Below are 18,122 nucleotides of genomic sequence, written 5' to 3' on the forward strand. Positions count from 1 at the left end.
GGGCCCAGCTGCTCCGCGGCATGTGGGATCTTCCCGGACCGGGGCACAAACCCCTGTCCCCTGCATCGGCAGGCGGACCCTCAACCAATGCGCCACCAGGGAAGCCCTAAGATTTCTTTTTGATGTGATGAAAATGTTTTAGGACTAGATAGAAATGGTAGTTGCACAATATTGTGAACGTACGAAATGCCACTGAATTGTTCACTTTAAAATGGTTGATTTTGGGCTTCCCTGGTGGCACAGTGCTCTGGGGAAATACCAGAGTAGATATCTCTGAGGGTCCTTTCTGTGGTAAAATTTTATAGTCCTGGTAATGAAACTAACCCACTATTTCTGTTACTTTACTATTTTTCTCATTCTTTTATTTTCTTTTTAATGTATCCAATTACACAGGTTGTAAACAAAATGGCACCAAGCTTGGAGATGTTATCCTTCCACCCTGGGCAAAAGGGGACCCACGAGAATTCATCCGAGTGCACCGTGAGGTAATGGCAGTACGCTCTACAGTTGAACTGAGATCTCACTGGGTCACTGACCACAGTACAAAGAGAGGACCTTGAGCAATGTATTCCCCATGTGTTTAAGTTACTAATGTTGTTCGTATGAATTTTAGTTATTCTGGTTCCTATAGACCACTGGTGAATTCTTTTACTTTCTAAGGAAGTAATAAAAGCCAGCCAGCGACTGAACCTGTGTTTTGAAATTACAGGCTTTGGAATGTGACTATGTGAGTGCCCATCTGCATGAGTGGATTGACTTAATCTTCGGCTATAAACAGCAAGGTCCTGCTGCAGTAGAAGCTGTAAATGTCTTCCATCATCTTTTTTATGAGGGTCAAGTGGATATCTACAACATAAATGACCCACTAAAGGAGACAGCCACCATAGGGTTCATTAATAACTTTGGTCAGATCCCTAAACAGGTATGGATGTTTTTTCCTTATCACTGATATTTTCTGTTACATTTTTTTAAGCTCTGTAATATTTCTATAGATGGTAGATGACCATATAATAATTAAGTTTAGACAGAGTTTTTAATTAAGAACCATAAATATCACCCAATAGTTTCAGTAGGTCCCTAGATTATTACTTTCTCCTCCCTTTTACAGTCCAGATAAACAGAAACTTTGCTGGTCAAAGAGCAGTTTTCCTCGCAGGCTAGTGCTTACACAATTCCTGGCAGGAAGACGGGAAGAGCATGGTCAGGGAAGCAGATGTGGCCTTGGAGGCCACAGGATACACAGAGATGGGGTTTCATCCCACGGCCAGTAAAAAACCAATGCTGACTTTAAGCATTGTCATATAAAGTCGAATTTAGACTTTAGAGATCCCTCTGGTCACAATCTTACACATGCACATGCTGTAGGGGAGCCAAATGAGGAGGAGGAAGCTCTCACAGTGGTTCAGGGAACAGACAGGAGCGGTTTGGATTTGATTATTGGTGTAGGTCTGACAGGTGCTGGGGTGTGAGAGTGCACACCATGGTAACGCCTAGGCCCGGCCCTGCACCAGCTGCTCCAACCACTATCTGGAACCTGGCGAGGAAGACCCAGACCCTCTCAGCACCCAGATGCTGTAGATCTCTCACCTTGGGCAATGAGCGAACCTCTGTTAAGGGAGTTCGTCCGTTCCTCCATCCTCATTGTCTCAGGCACACCATGAGGGCAGGGTGCACCAGAAGAAACTGCAGCACAGTGGAGAAGGCTAGCTCTGCCGCCCGTTCAGACCACCACCTTTTCCCTAGTGCCCTGGCCTCTGCATTTTGGCCCTGGCTACCCTTCTTTGTTCCTGCTTCAGACATCTCTCCTGGAATCCCTTTTCTTAGGTTAACCAACTTTGAGGTTTCCGGGGTTGACAGTTGGGAACACAGAACAATGGCAAGTCTTTGTTCGTGGAAAAGCCGTGATAGACAGCTGGACACCCTGTAACTGCACCACTTACAGTGTAATCTGATTCCCCAATGCAGGAACCATGTTTACTTTTAAAGTGAAATGCTTGTTGATAAACTCTAATCATAGCAGAAGAACCTTAGCCATTTTTTGAGGGTTACAAGTGCAGGAACTGTGTTTCATACCTTCTGGGAAACAAATACTCTGAACAAAAAAATCTAGACACATGCCCTGTTGCAGGATTTTTGTTCCACTTTTGAGTTTAAGAGGCAAATAGTCTGGGAGATAGAAGAGTTTGGATACTAACATATTTGTAGGACATTGCAGGAACTAATAGAGAGTACTTCCAAGTGTAACCATCCTAGAAACAGCTAAGCTTTGTGATCACCATATTGATATACGCTTATATACGCTAGCCTGGCCTGCTCTGTCCTCAGGTCCTTGTAAAGTTCTTTGTTAAATGTTCTTTCATGAACATGCTTTAAATATGTGAGTCTTTTCATAGAACTTCAGAGTCTTATCTCATTATTAACATTTATGAGAAATAGCAGAACCCTGATCCTAAGCCCTGTATGTAGATAAAATGGGAATTATATGTTTAAAGTTTTGGGAGCCTAAAATGTATATCTTTCTCTGTACAAAGCATTTTTTTCTATTACTTCTCCTGGAAATCCAGGATGTCAAATTCACAGAGTGTGATGGTGTTGTAGTCATCTTAAATCTCATTTCATCTAAGGTTTTACAGATAACTTCTTCAAATATCAGTTGTCCATCAAAAAAGAGTCTGCCTATTTTGATGATCTATGGTATTTTTTTTTCTTTTCTTTTTTTCTTTTTTTTTTTTTGGCGGTACGCGGGCCTCTCACTGCTGCGGCCTCTCCCATCGCAGAGCACAGGCTCCAGGCACGCAGGCCCAGCAGCCATGGGTCATGGGCCTAGCCGCTCCGCAGCATGTGGGATCTTTCCAGACCGGGGCACGAACCCCTGTCCCGTGCGTCGGCAGGCGGACTCTAAACCACTGCGCCACCAGGGAAGCCCGATCTATGGTATTTTAAGAACAGTCATCTTAAATGTATATTAAGAGTTTTCAGTTCTTTAGAAATACTGAACAGAAATGCCAAAGATCTTCTTTTCTTTTTTTCCTTTACAACATTGCAAAGTAAAAAGAAGACAACAATGCTCACACTGTCAGCAAATTAGTAGCACCTAAACGATACAGAAATGATGTCACATACAGAAAGCCCATGTTGGAGCCAGAAGTAACCCAGTTAGAGAGAATGGCTGCCTGCCCTCAGTGGCACAGAATGGTATCGCGTTCTAAGAAATCGGTTAATTTTTAAACATTGCTGGAAAATAGTTGTCAACCTACTATCATTTGAGGAGATTAATTTCCTTTTGAAAAATTCTTATGAGCTCAGTGTAGCGTAGAGCATGCTGGTAACCCAAGGTTTTGTGTAGGAGTCCTGTCCCCACTGACTGCGGCATGAGGTCTCTGGCAACCTTCTGAGCCTTTTTAAATTTCTTTCCTCAAGTGTCAAATGTGATAATGTGATACCTAATGGTTGTTGTGAAGCTTAAGTGAAATAACAACAAAATACCTGGCATATAAAAGGGCTTAATAAATGTTAGCTTCGGTATAAAATGTGTCATTATCTCTCATACCAGTTATTTAAAAAACCTCATCCACCGAAGCGAGTCAGGAGTCGACTCAACGGAGACAATGCAGGGATCTTGGTCCCACCAGGATCTACCAGTGACAAGATCTTTTTTCATCATCTAGACAACTTGAGGCCTTCTCTAACACCTGTAAAAGGTAAAATGGCAGGAAATAAGCTTTTGATTCATGATTCTGTGGGAATATTTAATAATCCTAGTTTAGGAATAATAAATTTGCTTCTCAACAATAGCATAATTTGTAATAAGTGGTAAATCACCAAATACTTGTTAGATTCTCCTTTTCCTTTTCTGTTTTCTTCTTTGGGCCTATTGGATTTTGCATCAAAAAGAACCCAACAAGTTTCTCCTCTCTGGTAGGATAGTGAAAACTCTAATATACCAAACCTTATAGTTCAACTTTATATTCTACATGTAGAAAAACTTCTGTCATCTTCATTTACACACGTTCCACCAATTTAGAGCAGTAAGAAGACAGCGCTTTTAATATGCCAACTAAAAGCCTCTGTCTTTTATCTAATGTTATCTTAAGTTATCTTAAATTACTTTTCCAAGTAGATTTTTTTTCCCTTGTGTAACCAAAAGTGGGGTCCAGCTGCTCACCTCTCAAAAGCCAATAAAGAGGCAAGGTTGGTGGAAAGGGAAGTTTACTTTATTTTGGATGCCAGCAACTGTGCGGACCCGGGGGGGACTCCTGTCCAAAGGCAACCCCCCAACCCCGGCACTGACAACCAGTGGGCAAGAGCTTTTGTAGATGGAGGGAGGGGGCTACATGCAGAAACAGCACAATCAGCTCTGACAGTCATCTTGAAATTGCTTGTGCAGTGGTCTGACCAGCATCATCTTGATTGTTTTAAGTACAGTTAATCAGTTCAGTTCCAAGGTTGGTTTGTTCCCATTTCCTTGGGGCCAGTTCTCAGAATTTTGGCAGCTTACATCATGGCTACAGTCTGGTCATCGTGTAGTTAACTTCTTCCACCGGGTGTGGGTTTCAGTATCTACAAGACAGCTCACAGGACACGGCTCAGAACATTATCTAGAGCCCTTGAGGAGGAACCAAAGGTCCTTGACTATGCTTAATGACTAGACTATTATTATTTGGTTTCCTTTGACTGTTTTCCTTTGCTTCTGTATTTTCTCACTTCTCTGATTAAACTTATTCTTTGGCTAAAGTTTTTCCACAGACAAAAGGCAGGCAGAGGACATGGGGGGCAAGGACCACAGGGTTCTGCTCCGTTTCACTTAGAATGAAAAACTGGCTTACAGAGTCTTGAAGTTGTCACTTAAATCCAAAACTTGGAGCATCAAAGTCTGGTTAATTGGATTGGCTACCAGCTCTCTGCCATTTGTCTCATTCCAGAGACTCTGCCCCATGCCAGCTCTAGCCACTGCCCAGAGATGGTTGTGGAACACTGGTGTGGTCAGTCGGCAGAGTCCTCGGGCAGAGTCGGGCTTCTCGGGGAACGTCACAGCCTTCCTTCAAGAAGCCTCAGGCTGGGAGGTCCTGAAGGCCTAGGTTGATTGACGGTCTGTACAGCATTCTGGGGAGCATCCCACATCACTCTGGCAGTCCTGAAGATCAAGAAGCCGGGCCTGATGGCTGGGAACCAAACCCAAGCAAGTGTCCAGAAACAGGCAGGCTGGAGACACCAGTCAGGGTCGATGTCCGCCCAGCAGGTCTGCAGAAGACTCAAAAGCCAAGCCCTACTTACTTCTAAGGTCATTTTTTTATTAATGTAGGTGTCAAGATGCTTCATTTGTATGAATATTTGAGATCCCTTTACCATCCCCTATGGGATAATGAAGTTAGTTTTCCCTGTCCTTGTTCTAATGTGTTGATTGTTTTTTATAGAACTTAAAGAGCCTGTGGGACAAATCGTCTGCACAGACAAAGGCATTCTTGCAGTAGAACAGAATAAGGTTCTCATCCCACCAACCTGGAACAAAACTTTTGCATGGGGCTACGCAGACCTCAGCTGCAGGCTGGGAACCTATGAGTCAGACAAGGTTTGCATTGTTACTTGGCTCGCTCATTTAATGTTGCTCTTCCGTGGTCTGGATATCCTGCTTGAATGGGGCTGGGGAGAGCTCAGGCCAAGGGCTTCTCAGCTGTTCCTCCACAGCCCAGAGGAAAGGAGAGCTTCCCTGCATCAGATCAGGATAAAGGAGCTAGTGGACAAGTCATGTTTCCTGCAGAAAAGCCTCTCTTGGAAGGTTGTGTACTAGGGGCTAGCAATTTCCCCCCACTCAAAGAATTCTTCCAGGAGGTCCTAGCCAACCAGATATTTAATATTTCTGCCAACCAGAAGAGCTTCCTTTTGAGTCACCATCCGGCCCTCTAATCATTTCACTACTCTTAAATGGCTGGCAGAATACCTGCCCCCCTTCCCCCAAGAAGCAGCAGCTACTGTTTTGAGTCCCATAAGCATCTCTTGGAGAGGCAGCATGTAGTGATCCTTTGATGCCCTCTGTTTGCCCTTGACAGTCCTCTCCTGAACGCACGAGGGGCATAGTCTGTGCAAGTCAGTAACAGTTCACGCTCTCATGAACAGCAGCACTCATGCTTTCCTTTTACATTCTATCTGGCTCCAGCAGACGCATCCTTTCACCAGATCACCCCCTGCATCTCACAGAGCATCACACAATCTGAACGTCATTTTCCCAGACTGGAGAAACTGGAGACCCCCATTATGAGCAAAGTTCTTATTATGGTTTTTAACAGCAACTATAGTTGGGAGGCTGTAGGGGGGAGTTCAGAGTAGAGTTTCAGTAAAGTGTTGCTAAGCTGAAGCCAGCCCAGCACATGCGCAGCTATTTGCCTGGGGGGGCCTACATAGAGGTTCTCCTTCGCTTGGTATGCTCGCTGTGTCCCAGGAGTTTGTAGTGCTTCATGGCATGCGTGTCTCACATCTGTTGTATTTCACAGGTAGTGACAGTTTATGAATGTTTGTCAGAGTGGGCCCAGATTCTCTGTGCAATCTGCCCCAACCCCAAGCTGGTCATCACAGGTGGAACAAGCACGGTCGTGTGTGTGTGGGAGATGGGTGCCTCAAAAGAAAAGGCTAAGACCCTCACTCTCAAACAGGTAACAGTCCATCCCAGCTGCCCACACTCTAGAGAAACTGAAAACTGTCGTTAATTCCAAGGTGATTTAGACATAAATGGACAAAAGCAAACAATGTATGTTCTTTTGCTAGAAGTGGGTCTTAAAAAAAGGAAATGGGGCTTCCCTGGTGGTGCAGTAGTTGAGTCTGCCTGCCGATGCAGGGGACACAGGTTCGTGCCCTGGTCCGGGAGGATCCCGCATGCCGTGGAGAGGCTGGGCCCGTGAGCCATGACCACTGAGCCTGCAAAAAAAGATTTAAAAAAAAAGGGGGGGGGGAGCCCATAAGAGACATGGTCTCGACGTGAACAGGTAAAAGGCTGACAGTGCAGTTTGCTGATCCAAACGCTCCTGCTTCCAGTGTTTTCAGTTTAGAAAATGGACTTCGAAGCTAGTGCGCCTGTAACCCCTCAGTAGAAAGTACTTCTTACTTAAAACAGCCTTCTGGCGTTTTCTAAGTATACAGTAAGGGTGTCTGCATCACCAAAATTTTAAGCCAGCTCATTAAGTAAATAGTAAATGCTCAGGAATTCGTAACAGTAATCTGAATCTTTTCCTTCAAAATGTTTATTTTCCCACGTTGCCATTTCCCTGGATCCTGTTTCTCTTCATATTCCAGCAAAAGAGAAGTTTTTATTCTAGTTTGAAGAAGGGGTCCCTCTCAGGCACAGGAGATGTCCAGGTGTCTCCAGTTCAGTAACAGACGCTCAACAGACACATCAGGACTGCATTTTCCTGTATCTTTCTGGGACCACGTACTACACCCATGCACTAGGATTTTTAAAAATCCATCCAATTGTAGTTCCTTAGAATGGACTTAGAGGAGTTGATGGCACAAAAGAATAGATTCTGAGTTTAAATTCTGAATTTGAGGGCCATAATCAATACATCTCCATGTGTAAAAGGTATGAAGAAACCCCAGCTGGGTTGCAGTTGCCATTCTCCTTTCCTTCTAAGGTACTGGCCCGAGTCCAGGAGAGAAGTAATATAAAAATGGAGATTAGAGCCTCCAGAGTCCTCCAGACTTCTCCCTTTCCCCTGGTGGGATGAGGCAGGGACAGTGGCAAGAAGAGAATGAAGACCTTCCAGATACTGCTATGCAAGGCACCCCCTCCCAGTACGTGCACCTGTCAGCTCCCAGCGCATCCGGCTCTCCTGGAGTCCCATGAGGAGCACTGCCACTGTGGTCAGCCTGGTTTTGTCTGTTCTCCTTTTAGGCCTTACTTGGCCACACTGATACTGTCACCTGTGCCACCGCATCATTAGCCTATCACATCATCGTCAGCGGGTCCCGTGACCGAACCTGCATCATTTGGGATCTGAACAAACTGTCGTTCCTAACCCAGCTCCGAGGCCATCGGGCTCCCGTTTCTGCTCTCTGTATCAATGAATTAACAGTAAGTAGTAAATTGGCCACTTGGTTTATATGTAGGAAGACAAATAGCTCTGGCCTACATAAATAAAAAATGACTCTGTTTTCTAAGTTGATAGGCATGCATTTTATAAAAGCCACTTGTTTTAGATGTTGTTTGCAAAAGTGAATGGATATTAAAGTTTGTACCCCAGAGAGCAATTTTGTCTTCAAATCCAGTCACTGCAGCATACTTTAAAGAGCAAGATTTATTACAAGATTAAACATTCTAGAATACGCTTTTTTTTAAGGTGAGGAATTTGTGGGATTTGTCAAAATTGTTGAAGTTTTATGAAGTATACTCAAAGTAATTATTATATAAAGTGAAAAGAGTAACATTTGGGTACCCAAACAAGAGAAAAATTCTTGTAAAACTGTTTTCTAAACAGATTCCAAAGTTATCAAAGAAATTATCTTTTTTCAAAAATACAGTGAATCAGAAGAAAATAAATGCACTGGTGTAGAAACCCCCCATGCAGACTGAGCAGGGAGGGGAGGATAGTCATTGCAAGTCGTATTGGTAAACAGGGGATGCTAACGGTAGGTTTTGAGAGACTGAGGTCTCTGTGTCCAAGGGACAGATGATCACATAGGCAGATCAGTCTTGCAAATCAACCAGCTCCCGCACAGCCTCATCACTTCTTAGCTCTAAATATCCATTCCAACTCTTCCCCTTAGCCCTGCCTGGGATCATCCTACATGACGCAGAGTAGTTCTAGCCATGTAGTATCATCACCCACAGGCAGCTTTCCTTTTGAGGGAGGCTACATCTTTAATTTCTACCAGAAGATGCTAAGTACTATGCTTTTAGTCAGATACCTTGTAGTCACTCAAAGGAAAAGGGAAGTTAACTCAGTTCTAGTTAATGGCACTTGGAATGTCTCATAATAATAAGAGTAATCAGAGTTGGGAATGAGTGGGAGTGTGTGGGGAAAAAGAGTGAAATTTGCTTCTGGTATATTTGAAAGGCTTAAAAATGTCTTTAGAACAGCACCTTGGGTTGGTCCTACGAGTGCACGTAAGAGGTTTATGGAAATGTCAGTGCAACGGAACCACTGTGATCCCCGCTGTGTTGCTCTGAGTCAAATGCTTAATTGTACTATTTCAAGCACTCTGTTTTGGGGTTGTTCTTAACTCAAATGCTGACAATTTTATTTATCGTTAGTTGTTATTTGAGCCAGCATACACCCATTGGATTGCAGTAGTTGCTGCGGACACTATGGATGTGTTTGATTTTTCCCTTTTAAGATGCTTTTGTAATCTCTTCATAACTCATGAAAAGATTTCTGTTTGTTACGTTTTTTCAGCCATTGTCAAGCCTACTTTACTTCATTCTACACTTTGGGCGTAAGCTACATTGCAGCTGCCCTTGATTCTTCTTCTTACTCTCAGCCCTCATAAGCACAGGGTTTGCTCTAATGGAGGCACCCTGGAGTAATTGCAGATGGTCTTGCATAGTGCACCGTGGAGTGGCTCTCTCCTGTCTCCTGCAGAGACTGAGGCCATTAATTAAAATTCAGATGCTGACACGCATTGTCAGAGGTGGTTCAGGGCTGATACAGAGGTAGACACAGCAGTGCTTTGCTAAGTATTATTTTTGTTTGGGTTTTGGTTTGCTTCTTGCCACCTTGGTAGACTAAGGGCAGAGGGAGGAGGGGGGTGGGGTGGGGGCGGGGGGAGAAAACAGTAGCAAGACCAGCATAGACAGTGGTTTGGAAAAGCCCCAGGCCGCCTTATCATGCCACCCCTGCCTCCCCTTTACCTTCTTTCTTGTGTTAGCACTGCTGTTCAGTGTCTAACTTTCCTCTGCTTTTGATGACCATCTGCCAATTTCTGTAGGTTCTCATGTGCCTACTACATGTACTGAAACTCACCAAATCATTTCTGAAGTCACTACCTAGCATCAGGCCAGTCAGGCTGTCTCAGGGGTAAGGAAGGCCGCATGAGATGGTGAATAAGTTTTGGGATGTCTAAAGGGTCCACCACACTAACTGACACAGAGTAGATGCTTCAGGAAGTGTCTTATTTCCTTTAACAGTAGTGGATTGTATTCTCACCAGGTTGTATTCCCCCCAACCTGGTAGAATTTGAAGGAAAAGGTTAGTTTTTTCCCATCTTTAGAACTCATGAAAACCTGAGCTATCAGCTGAGAGAGTTCTTAGGGTTTATTCAGTTTGCCAGGAAATGACCTATATACTAGTTTTCTTCTTTTTTTCCTCATTCCCCCACTCTTATTGTGAACAACAAATTTTTTAATAGGGTGTTACAGTGTTACCAGGATTTCATCTTTGCACTTATTGGAGAGAGTTACAGCTGTACATGGACTGACAGATTTCTCTTCTACCCTATGGTTTTGGTGATTTGGCTCATTTGATAAAACTAAGTGGATTCCTACCTCTCAGTGGAAGGTATAAATAGATTTTGTAAATACCGGGAGGAAAAAGAGCAGTTCATCACCCCTCAGATTACAGATAGCTTTGACTTGGAATGAAGCGGGGCTCAGCACTGCGTCAGGGCATAGGCTGGGAGTGTGGAAGGGCTCCTGCCCCGTCTCCACGCGAGATCACCTCGGCCGCAGCCTCCATGCAACCTCAGATTCTTAAGGAGGCCTCTGTTTTTTAAGTCAGCAAGCACTGGATTCCAGGCTACCTCAGAAATTCCCCAGTCACTAGTCAGAGGACTGAGAGGGTTCCAAAGAGCGAAGCCAAGGATTCAGTTTGCTTCTGAAATTAGAATGTAATCTGGAGTGAGTGAAGTTTCTCTTCACCTTCTCAGGGGGACATTGTGTCCTGCGCTGGCACGTACATCCATGTGTGGAGCATCAATGGGAACCCTGTCGTGAGTGTGAACACATTCACAGGCAGGAGCCAGCAGATCATCTGCTGCTGCGTGTCGGAGATGAACGAGTGGGACACACAGAATGTCATAGTCACAGGACACTCAGACGGTGTGGTCCGGGTAAGTCGGCCGTGAGGAAACGCATTAGAGTATTTGCTGCCGTGGTTCACCTGAAACTTCTGAAGCTGTCCACAGTTGAAGGACACCTGGAGGTTGTCGTATTGTTCAGCAAACTCTCACTCAGATGCAAAGAAACATTGTCCATTGGGTTATCAGACGCGGAGAACATCAGTGACTCAGCTTCTTTTCTTCCCATTAAGTAGATCTATTAGTGCCGCTGACAGCTTGACACAAGCAGATCACTTAAACACGATTTCCATGTCACCTCGGGATTGCTAAAAATGTCACTTGCATAAGTATTGGCTTTTTAGCTTGTCAAACGACTTCTTAGGGAAAACGGGGACTGTGTCTCCTCTACAGAGAATCACTGAGCTAGAAAATGCTTCCAGGGGCCTCAGGTCATCCATTCATTCCCTGTCTAGGATCCTGTATGATTTCACCTGAATCCTAGATACTTTATCCTTTTCTTAGTTTTCATGCCTTGGGCCTCTACCAAAAATGAAATCCACAGAGTATTTACCTTTGTAGTCTGTTCTAATATTTGGGTTTTTCTCTCGGGAGATTTTTCTTTGTGTCTTTCTTCATTAATTGCACTCTATAAAAGCAGAGAGCAGCTGGCTGCTGCCCTTGTAATCACAGTCACATGCTGATCAACGATGAGGCCATCGGCCAATCCCACGCCACACCCTGCACCTCAGCAGGCACACCCTAAAGTCTGCAGAGCAGCATTCCACATTACCCCATCTGTGGGGCATCGTGAAGAGCTCCGTAGCCAAATATGTCTGGGGATCCTGCTTCCTGTATGCCTTCTTGGAGATCTAGAGTATATGTTAGTATATGCAAGGTTCTTTGTCAGAACCAAAGACGTGTACTTAGTTGAACTATGTTTTTGAAATCTCTTTGACCCCAGTCCTTTTCTATCGACCATGAAACACCCACTCATATCTCATGGAACATGGTTTGGGGAGAACTGTTTATTTGTAAGCAGTCCCTGCCACATTTTTCAAGATACAGGGAAATTAACTATACACAATAATAGGAATTAAGTTATCTGTTTAACCCTGCAAACCAATCTTCATCCAGTAACTGGTAAATTGTTTCTGTAATCAGTTCAACTGTTTTTCATTTCCATACTTACTTAAATTTAGTTTTGGAGAATGGAATTTTTGCAAGTTCCTGAAACACCAGCTCCTGAGACTGTTGAAGTCCTAGAAATGCAGGAAGACTGTCCAGAAGCACAAATAGGTATTTAATACTTTCTAAAAAGTTTTTCAATAGTTTTCATGTTTCTTTTTTTTTAAGTCATTATGCGTAAACTTACATTAACCAAGATAAGCAAGAGCCTGAGGCTGGGCGTTGCTGTCAGAAGCAGGATCACTGCCTAGTGTGTAAGCAGCTGAGCAGGCATGCAAAGTTCTGTGTGGTTCACCAGGCAGCAACCCTTGTGGTAGTGTCTTTGTGGTCGGCTTCCACATCCCATAATAAATACAGTTACAAGCTTCCTGGAATACCAGAGGCTTGGGCTTTCAGTTCTGAAAAATACAAAGCAGATCCAGAGGGCGCAGTATTGGATGGGTCAGAGGGCCATGCCTCAGTCCCACATCTGTCTCACCCTTCACTTGAACAGCTCCCTATGAGTGACAGGGCAGTATCGTGTTTGTAAACTATTCACAGAGGCAGACCAGGGTCCACGCCCTGGACCTGCTCAAGAAGAACATTCATCAAACAGAAGCTTGGTGATCTGTATTCTGCTATCTGTTATTTGTGAAGCACTTTAAAATTTTCCAGTGAAATATAAAGATAGATTATATTTATGCAGAATGTTTGGAAATAATGCCAGAGAATCAGGCTAAGATGTGCTTTGGGTTACTGAATTCCAGAGAAGTTACCCCTCATCAATTTAGAACAGTTGGTGTAAGACACTTCATAGAAAGGAACAGGGTTGTTTTTTTTTAAGTTCAACCTCTAAATCGTCTCTTCATGGTTAATTTTTATACACTGAGAATTCAGCGTGAATTTGACGATGTGAGGGAGTTGTTAAGGAAAAAGGCTCATTATCAGAGAGACACAAATCCCCTGCCCTTGTAAGCTGAAAGTAGTCTTTACTTTCTTTGCCAGAACCGGTGGACAGAACATTTTAAAGCTTGTATTACTTTAATGCATGTAAATTTCCATAGTCAAATGTAGCTCCACTGAGAAAGTCATCTGGGCATTTGGGGACCTAAAAATTCAGTTCAATTCAGTTAGTATTTGGGGGTTAATAGTTATTGTGTGTCAGACATTGGATTGTGTGGTCCAGTGAGAAGTGGGTCCCTTCCCTTCCTTTTAACAAAGCGTGTTAAGTAGATAACAGCGAAAGATGAATAAGAGAGATAGAAGAAGGGGTTGGATTTGGGGAGGAGAGACATTTGTATGTCTTCGTCTTCCTTATGTTGCACACTGTGGACGAAGTTTGGCAGAAGCGGCAGAGGGGAGAGCAGCCCACAGGAAGGAATGACTTGGGACGGTGTCGAAGTGGTGGGACTTGAGGACAGTGGCCTGGGTGAAAGGGAAGATAAGCTAATGGTTCTCTGGAAATCAAAGCTGCTTCAAAGACTGCTGTTTGAAGACTTTCATGATCATAAGCCAAATTAAGTGTTTGTCTTGCTAAAAAATATTTGTAGTGGGCTGGTGCTTGCTCACTTGTTCTTGCTCTCCTTTTTTCCAGTTACATATATTTATTTCCCATAAATTTTCCCTGCAGTAGACTTTATTGCAAGGGAATTGAGATGAAGAAATGCACAGTAACAATGGAAAGAGGAGGAAGAACAAAACTCTAAATTAAAGCTTTCATCCACAGTTCGTTCATCTATATTGTCATTTATATTGACTGCTGTATGGAAGGCACTGTGCTTGGGACCCCTTCTCTCCAACTGACCACTGTGTTGTAGAAAGAATGACGGAAAGTAATAGTTTGGGGTGAAAATTTTAAATATGTGAGAGCCATACAGCTGTTAAAGGAGTCCAGAAGAGAGAGTTACTTTCTGTTGCAGGAACCAGGTAAGATTTTAGAGAAAGAAGTATTTAAGCTGTGCTTTCAAAGATAGGTAACATCGGAACACACAGAGATTGGGAAGGTGAGTCTAGGTAGGGCCAACCCGAGTGTGCAAAATTAGCTCTACAGAGGAGCAGCCAGGCTGCGTGGAGAGCAGAGTTGGCACCATCCAGCTGAACTGTGGTAGAAATGTGAGGCAGGTAGTGAGAATCCACAAAGGCAGGTTTGGGCCAGATTGTGAAAGAATGAATGCCAAGCTAAGGATTTTGGCCAGAAGCATTCTGTGAACTCCGGAATTCTACCGTTTTGATAGCTGTACCTAGCTGGAAATTCTGGCAATTTATTTTCTCTTACTGTAATATTGAGCTTAAAATAGTATGTCTCTTGTGTCTTAACTAGTAGAGGAAAAATACCAGCAGGACAACGCCGGGCCTAACTCTAATGCGTGTGTGTTCTCTAATTCTCCCACCGCAATACCCAGGGCCAGAAGCCCAGGAAGAGGACAGTAGCGACTCTGAAGCAGATGAGCAGAGCATCATCCAGGACCCCGGGGACACTCCCAGCCAGCCCAGCAGCACCAGCCACAGGCCCCGGGCGGCCTCCTGCCGAGCCACAGCCACCTGGTGTAATGACAGTGGCTCCGATGACTCCAGGCGCTGGTCCGACCAGCTCAGCCTCGATGAGAAAGACGGCTTCGTATTTGTGAACTATTCAGAGGGCCAGACCAGACCTCACCTGCAGGCTCCCCTTAATCACCCCCACCCCAATCCCGCTGAAGCGCGGAATTTCAGCAGATTGAAGCCCGGTAACTTGAAGCCTGGTGTCTGTTTCTCACCTCTTGTGGGTGGCGCGAGGGTTGGTGGACGGAGGCAGTGAGCTGTAGCTCTCCCTTGCCCCATTCCTGTGACAAAGACCCCCCACAAAGAGGGCCTCAAGTTTCTTCTTGTGTAAGGCAGACTTAAAGGCCCTTGGGCATTCTCTCCTACCATGCTGTTTGCAATACGTTGGGCATTTTTTAAAGAATAACACCTCAGACCAAAACTTCGTTCATTCACAGATTATGAAAGCCTTTGAAGATGGGCAAGCTGTTGATTATAGATAAATAGATAAAATTGTATTCACGGGTAACTTTGCCTATGATAGAGTTGGGGCAGGGTCCTCAACCGGAGAAATTGTGTCTTCTTGCACTGAGGATTTCCCCTTCTCCATGTGTGTCTTTGTGAAGGCCTGACCTGGTCCATGGTCAGTGTCAGGCCAGACTTCTGTGCCTCTAACTGAGGCAGCAGCTGCCAAGAACAGAGAGGCTGCCGGAGCTGTTTGTTGCAGCACCCTGACGTTTGAGGGCAGCAGGTTAGGGTGCACCTAACAAACGCTGGCTCCCCTCACTTTGTCAGTCACACGTCGCACTTTTCCACCCCAGGGTACCGGTGGGAACGGCAGCTGGTGTTCAGGAGTAAGCTGACTATGCACACGGCCTTTGACCGGAAGGACAACGCACACCCGGCCGAGATCACTGCCCTGGGCGTCTCCAAGTAAGTGTCCAAGCTCTTCCGGCCACTGTTCCCCACGGGGCCGTTTGCTCAGCCTCGGCGCACACACTCAGGCAGTCTCTGGGAGCACAGGTTTCATCTGCATCATCATGTGTGGCTCCAACAGACGAATCAGAAGAAGAAACCTGCTGGTGTGTGGATTTCACTTCCGAATGTCAAAAACCAAAAAGCTTTGCCTTCAAAAAAAAAGTAAAACAAAAACGAAAACTTCACCTTCTGTGTTCTTCAAAGGTACGGCACGGTTCGATTACAGGGGAGCTGAAACGGAAGTGTACATTCGGGCTCAGTCCCATTTTCGTCCCTTTGCACGCACGACCCCCTCCCCAGCGCACACGCCCCCTGGGAACTGGCGTCACCGGAAGCTCTCCGGCCGCATGGCGGGGCCGGGGGTCAGGGCCTTCCATGCGGTGACTCTGCGTCGTGTCTCCTGCAGGGACCACAGTAGGATCCTCGTGGGCGATAGTCGAGGCCGGGTTTTCAGCTGGTCTGTGAGTGACCAGCCGGGCCGTTCCGCCGCTGACCACTGGGTGAAGGACGAAGGAGGGGACAGCTGTTCGGGCTGCTCCGTGCGGTTTTCTCTCACGGAAAGACGGCACCATTGCAGGAACTGCGGTCAGCTCTTCTGCCAGAAGTAAGCTGAGATACAAGCTTCCTGAGTGTCTGTGGGTTAAGCTCTGAGGATGTGCGTTATGCCCATACGCTGTGTCTGTCTAAACCAGCCTTCACTTCCTCCTTGTTCTTTTTTACTGCCATTGTGAAATATTTGTCACATTGGAAAATACAGAGGTAGTCATCACAAACACATGGCCACCCGTGACTCAGGCTGGGAAGGTGCTAACATTTGATCACATTTGCATATAAAACAGTACAGATTCATTTTAGGTCCTTTCTTCACCCTCACCCATCACACCCTCTTCTCCATGTGTTTTTACTTTGAGTGCATACGTTGTGTTCATAGATAACACTATATTATTGTTTATTGTGTTTTCAGTTTTACATAAATATAGCATACTGTCTGTAACTTATTATTTTTTTTTACTCAACATTGTTTTTGAAATTCATTCACATAAATAACTATTCACATAAATAACTATTCTAATAATTTCATCTTAACTGTTGTCATATTTTTTTGTATGAATATATCAGTATTTATCTCCTTCCCTTTTGATGGACTGTTAAGGGATTTTCTTTCATTTTATCAGTACTACAAACAATGCTGCAATGCACACCCGTATAAATGCCCTCTTAATACACAAGCTAGAGTTTCCCTAGAGGAGATACCACAGGACGGACTTGAAGATGGTAGACATACTCGTGAGCTTAACTAGTTATTCAAAATACTCTCCCGAACAGTAGTGCTAGTTTACTCCACCGCCAGCAGGATATGCAAATTCTCCCTGTTCTTATTCACACCTGGTATTGCCAAACATTTCCACTTTTGCCAATCTGATAGCCAGTAGTGCTTTGTTGTTTTAACCTGCAGTGCTTCTGAGGTTGAACATCTTTTCATATGCTTATTGCCAGTTTGAGTTTCCTCTTGGGTAACTTGGCCCAGTTTCCTTTTGCTTTTGCTTTTCGATTTTTTTCCCCCTATTTGAGGAGTTGTTTTATGTATTCTGGGCTCTAATCCTTTGTCTTTCATATGTCTTGCAGATACCTTCTGCCAGTCTGTGGCTTGTGTTTTAACTTTATGTATGTTTTTTCTGTCACACAAGTTTTTAATTTTGATGTAGTAGCATGTATTGCTTTTTATGACTTTTGCTGTTTTTTGGTCTTAAAAAATCTTTCCCTGTCCTGTGGTCATAAAGATAGCCTTATTTATTTTCTTTTAAAAGTTTCAAAGTTTTGTTTTTCTTTTGCTAATATGTGCAAAGCACCTGGTATTTATTTTTATTTTTTATTATTATTTTTTTAATTTATTCTTGGCTGCATTGGGTCTTCGTTGCTATGCACGGGCTTTCTGTAGTTGTGGCAAGCTGGGGCTACTCTTTGTTGCGGTTCGCGGGCTTCTAATTGCGGTGGCTTCTTTTGTTGCAGAGCACCGGCTCTAGGCACGCAGGCTTCAGTAGTTGTGGCACTCGGGCTGCTCAGTAGTTGTGGCTGTCGGGCGCTAGAGCACAGGCTCAGTAGTTGTGGCGCACTGGCTTAGTTGCCCTACAGCATGTGGGATCTTCCCGGACCAGGGCTCGAACCCATGTCCGCCGCATTGGCAGGCAGATTCTTAACCACTGCGCCACCAGGGAAGCCCTCAAAGTTTTGTTTTTCATGTTGAGGTCTTTAGGTCCAAATCCATTTGGAATTTATTTGAGAGTATGACATGGGGTGGGGATCACTTATATTTCCCCAGTATGAAGAGTCAGCTGTCCCATCACCATTGATTTGGATGCCTTCTCTGTTATACCCTGGGGTCCCACATATGCATGTACAGTCCTTTCCATGGCAAACAAAAGAAAAGATCCCATGGGCAGTACCCTCTAATGCTTATATTGCCTTACTAGAAAGAT

The 18,122-nt window shown here is 44.5% G+C and overlaps 1 protein-coding gene across 8 annotated transcripts in view; it reads left to right on the top strand.

The window, feature by feature from the left end:
- Positions 1-18,122, top strand: part of WDFY3 (WD repeat and FYVE domain containing 3) — a 256,297-nt gene that overhangs the window by 235,828 nt on the left and 2,347 nt on the right. For all 8 annotated transcript variants that reach the window (XM_029234758.1, XM_029234756.1, XM_029234757.1 and 5 more), the window contains 11 exons: positions 394-485; positions 710-922; positions 3,554-3,701; positions 5,415-5,569; positions 6,489-6,647; positions 7,883-8,062; positions 10,852-11,034; positions 12,183-12,279; positions 14,550-14,873; positions 15,489-15,600; positions 16,052-16,249. In XM_029234758.1, the coding sequence (XP_029090591.1) occupies positions 394-485; positions 710-922; positions 3,554-3,701; positions 5,415-5,569; positions 6,489-6,647; positions 7,883-8,062; positions 10,852-11,034; positions 12,183-12,279; positions 14,550-14,873; positions 15,489-15,600; positions 16,052-16,249 (1,861 nt within the window). The remainder of the gene's footprint in view (positions 1-393; positions 486-709; positions 923-3,553; positions 3,702-5,414; positions 5,570-6,488; positions 6,648-7,882; positions 8,063-10,851; positions 11,035-12,182; positions 12,280-14,549; positions 14,874-15,488; positions 15,601-16,051; positions 16,250-18,122) is intronic.

Source organism: Monodon monoceros, unplaced genomic scaffold, assembly GCF_005190385.1.
Source record: "Monodon monoceros isolate NGI ecotype Baffin Bay Population unplaced genomic scaffold, NGI_Narwhal_1 Super_Scaffold_20, whole genome shotgun sequence".
NCBI lineage: Eukaryota > Metazoa > Chordata > Mammalia > Artiodactyla > Monodontidae > Monodon > Monodon monoceros.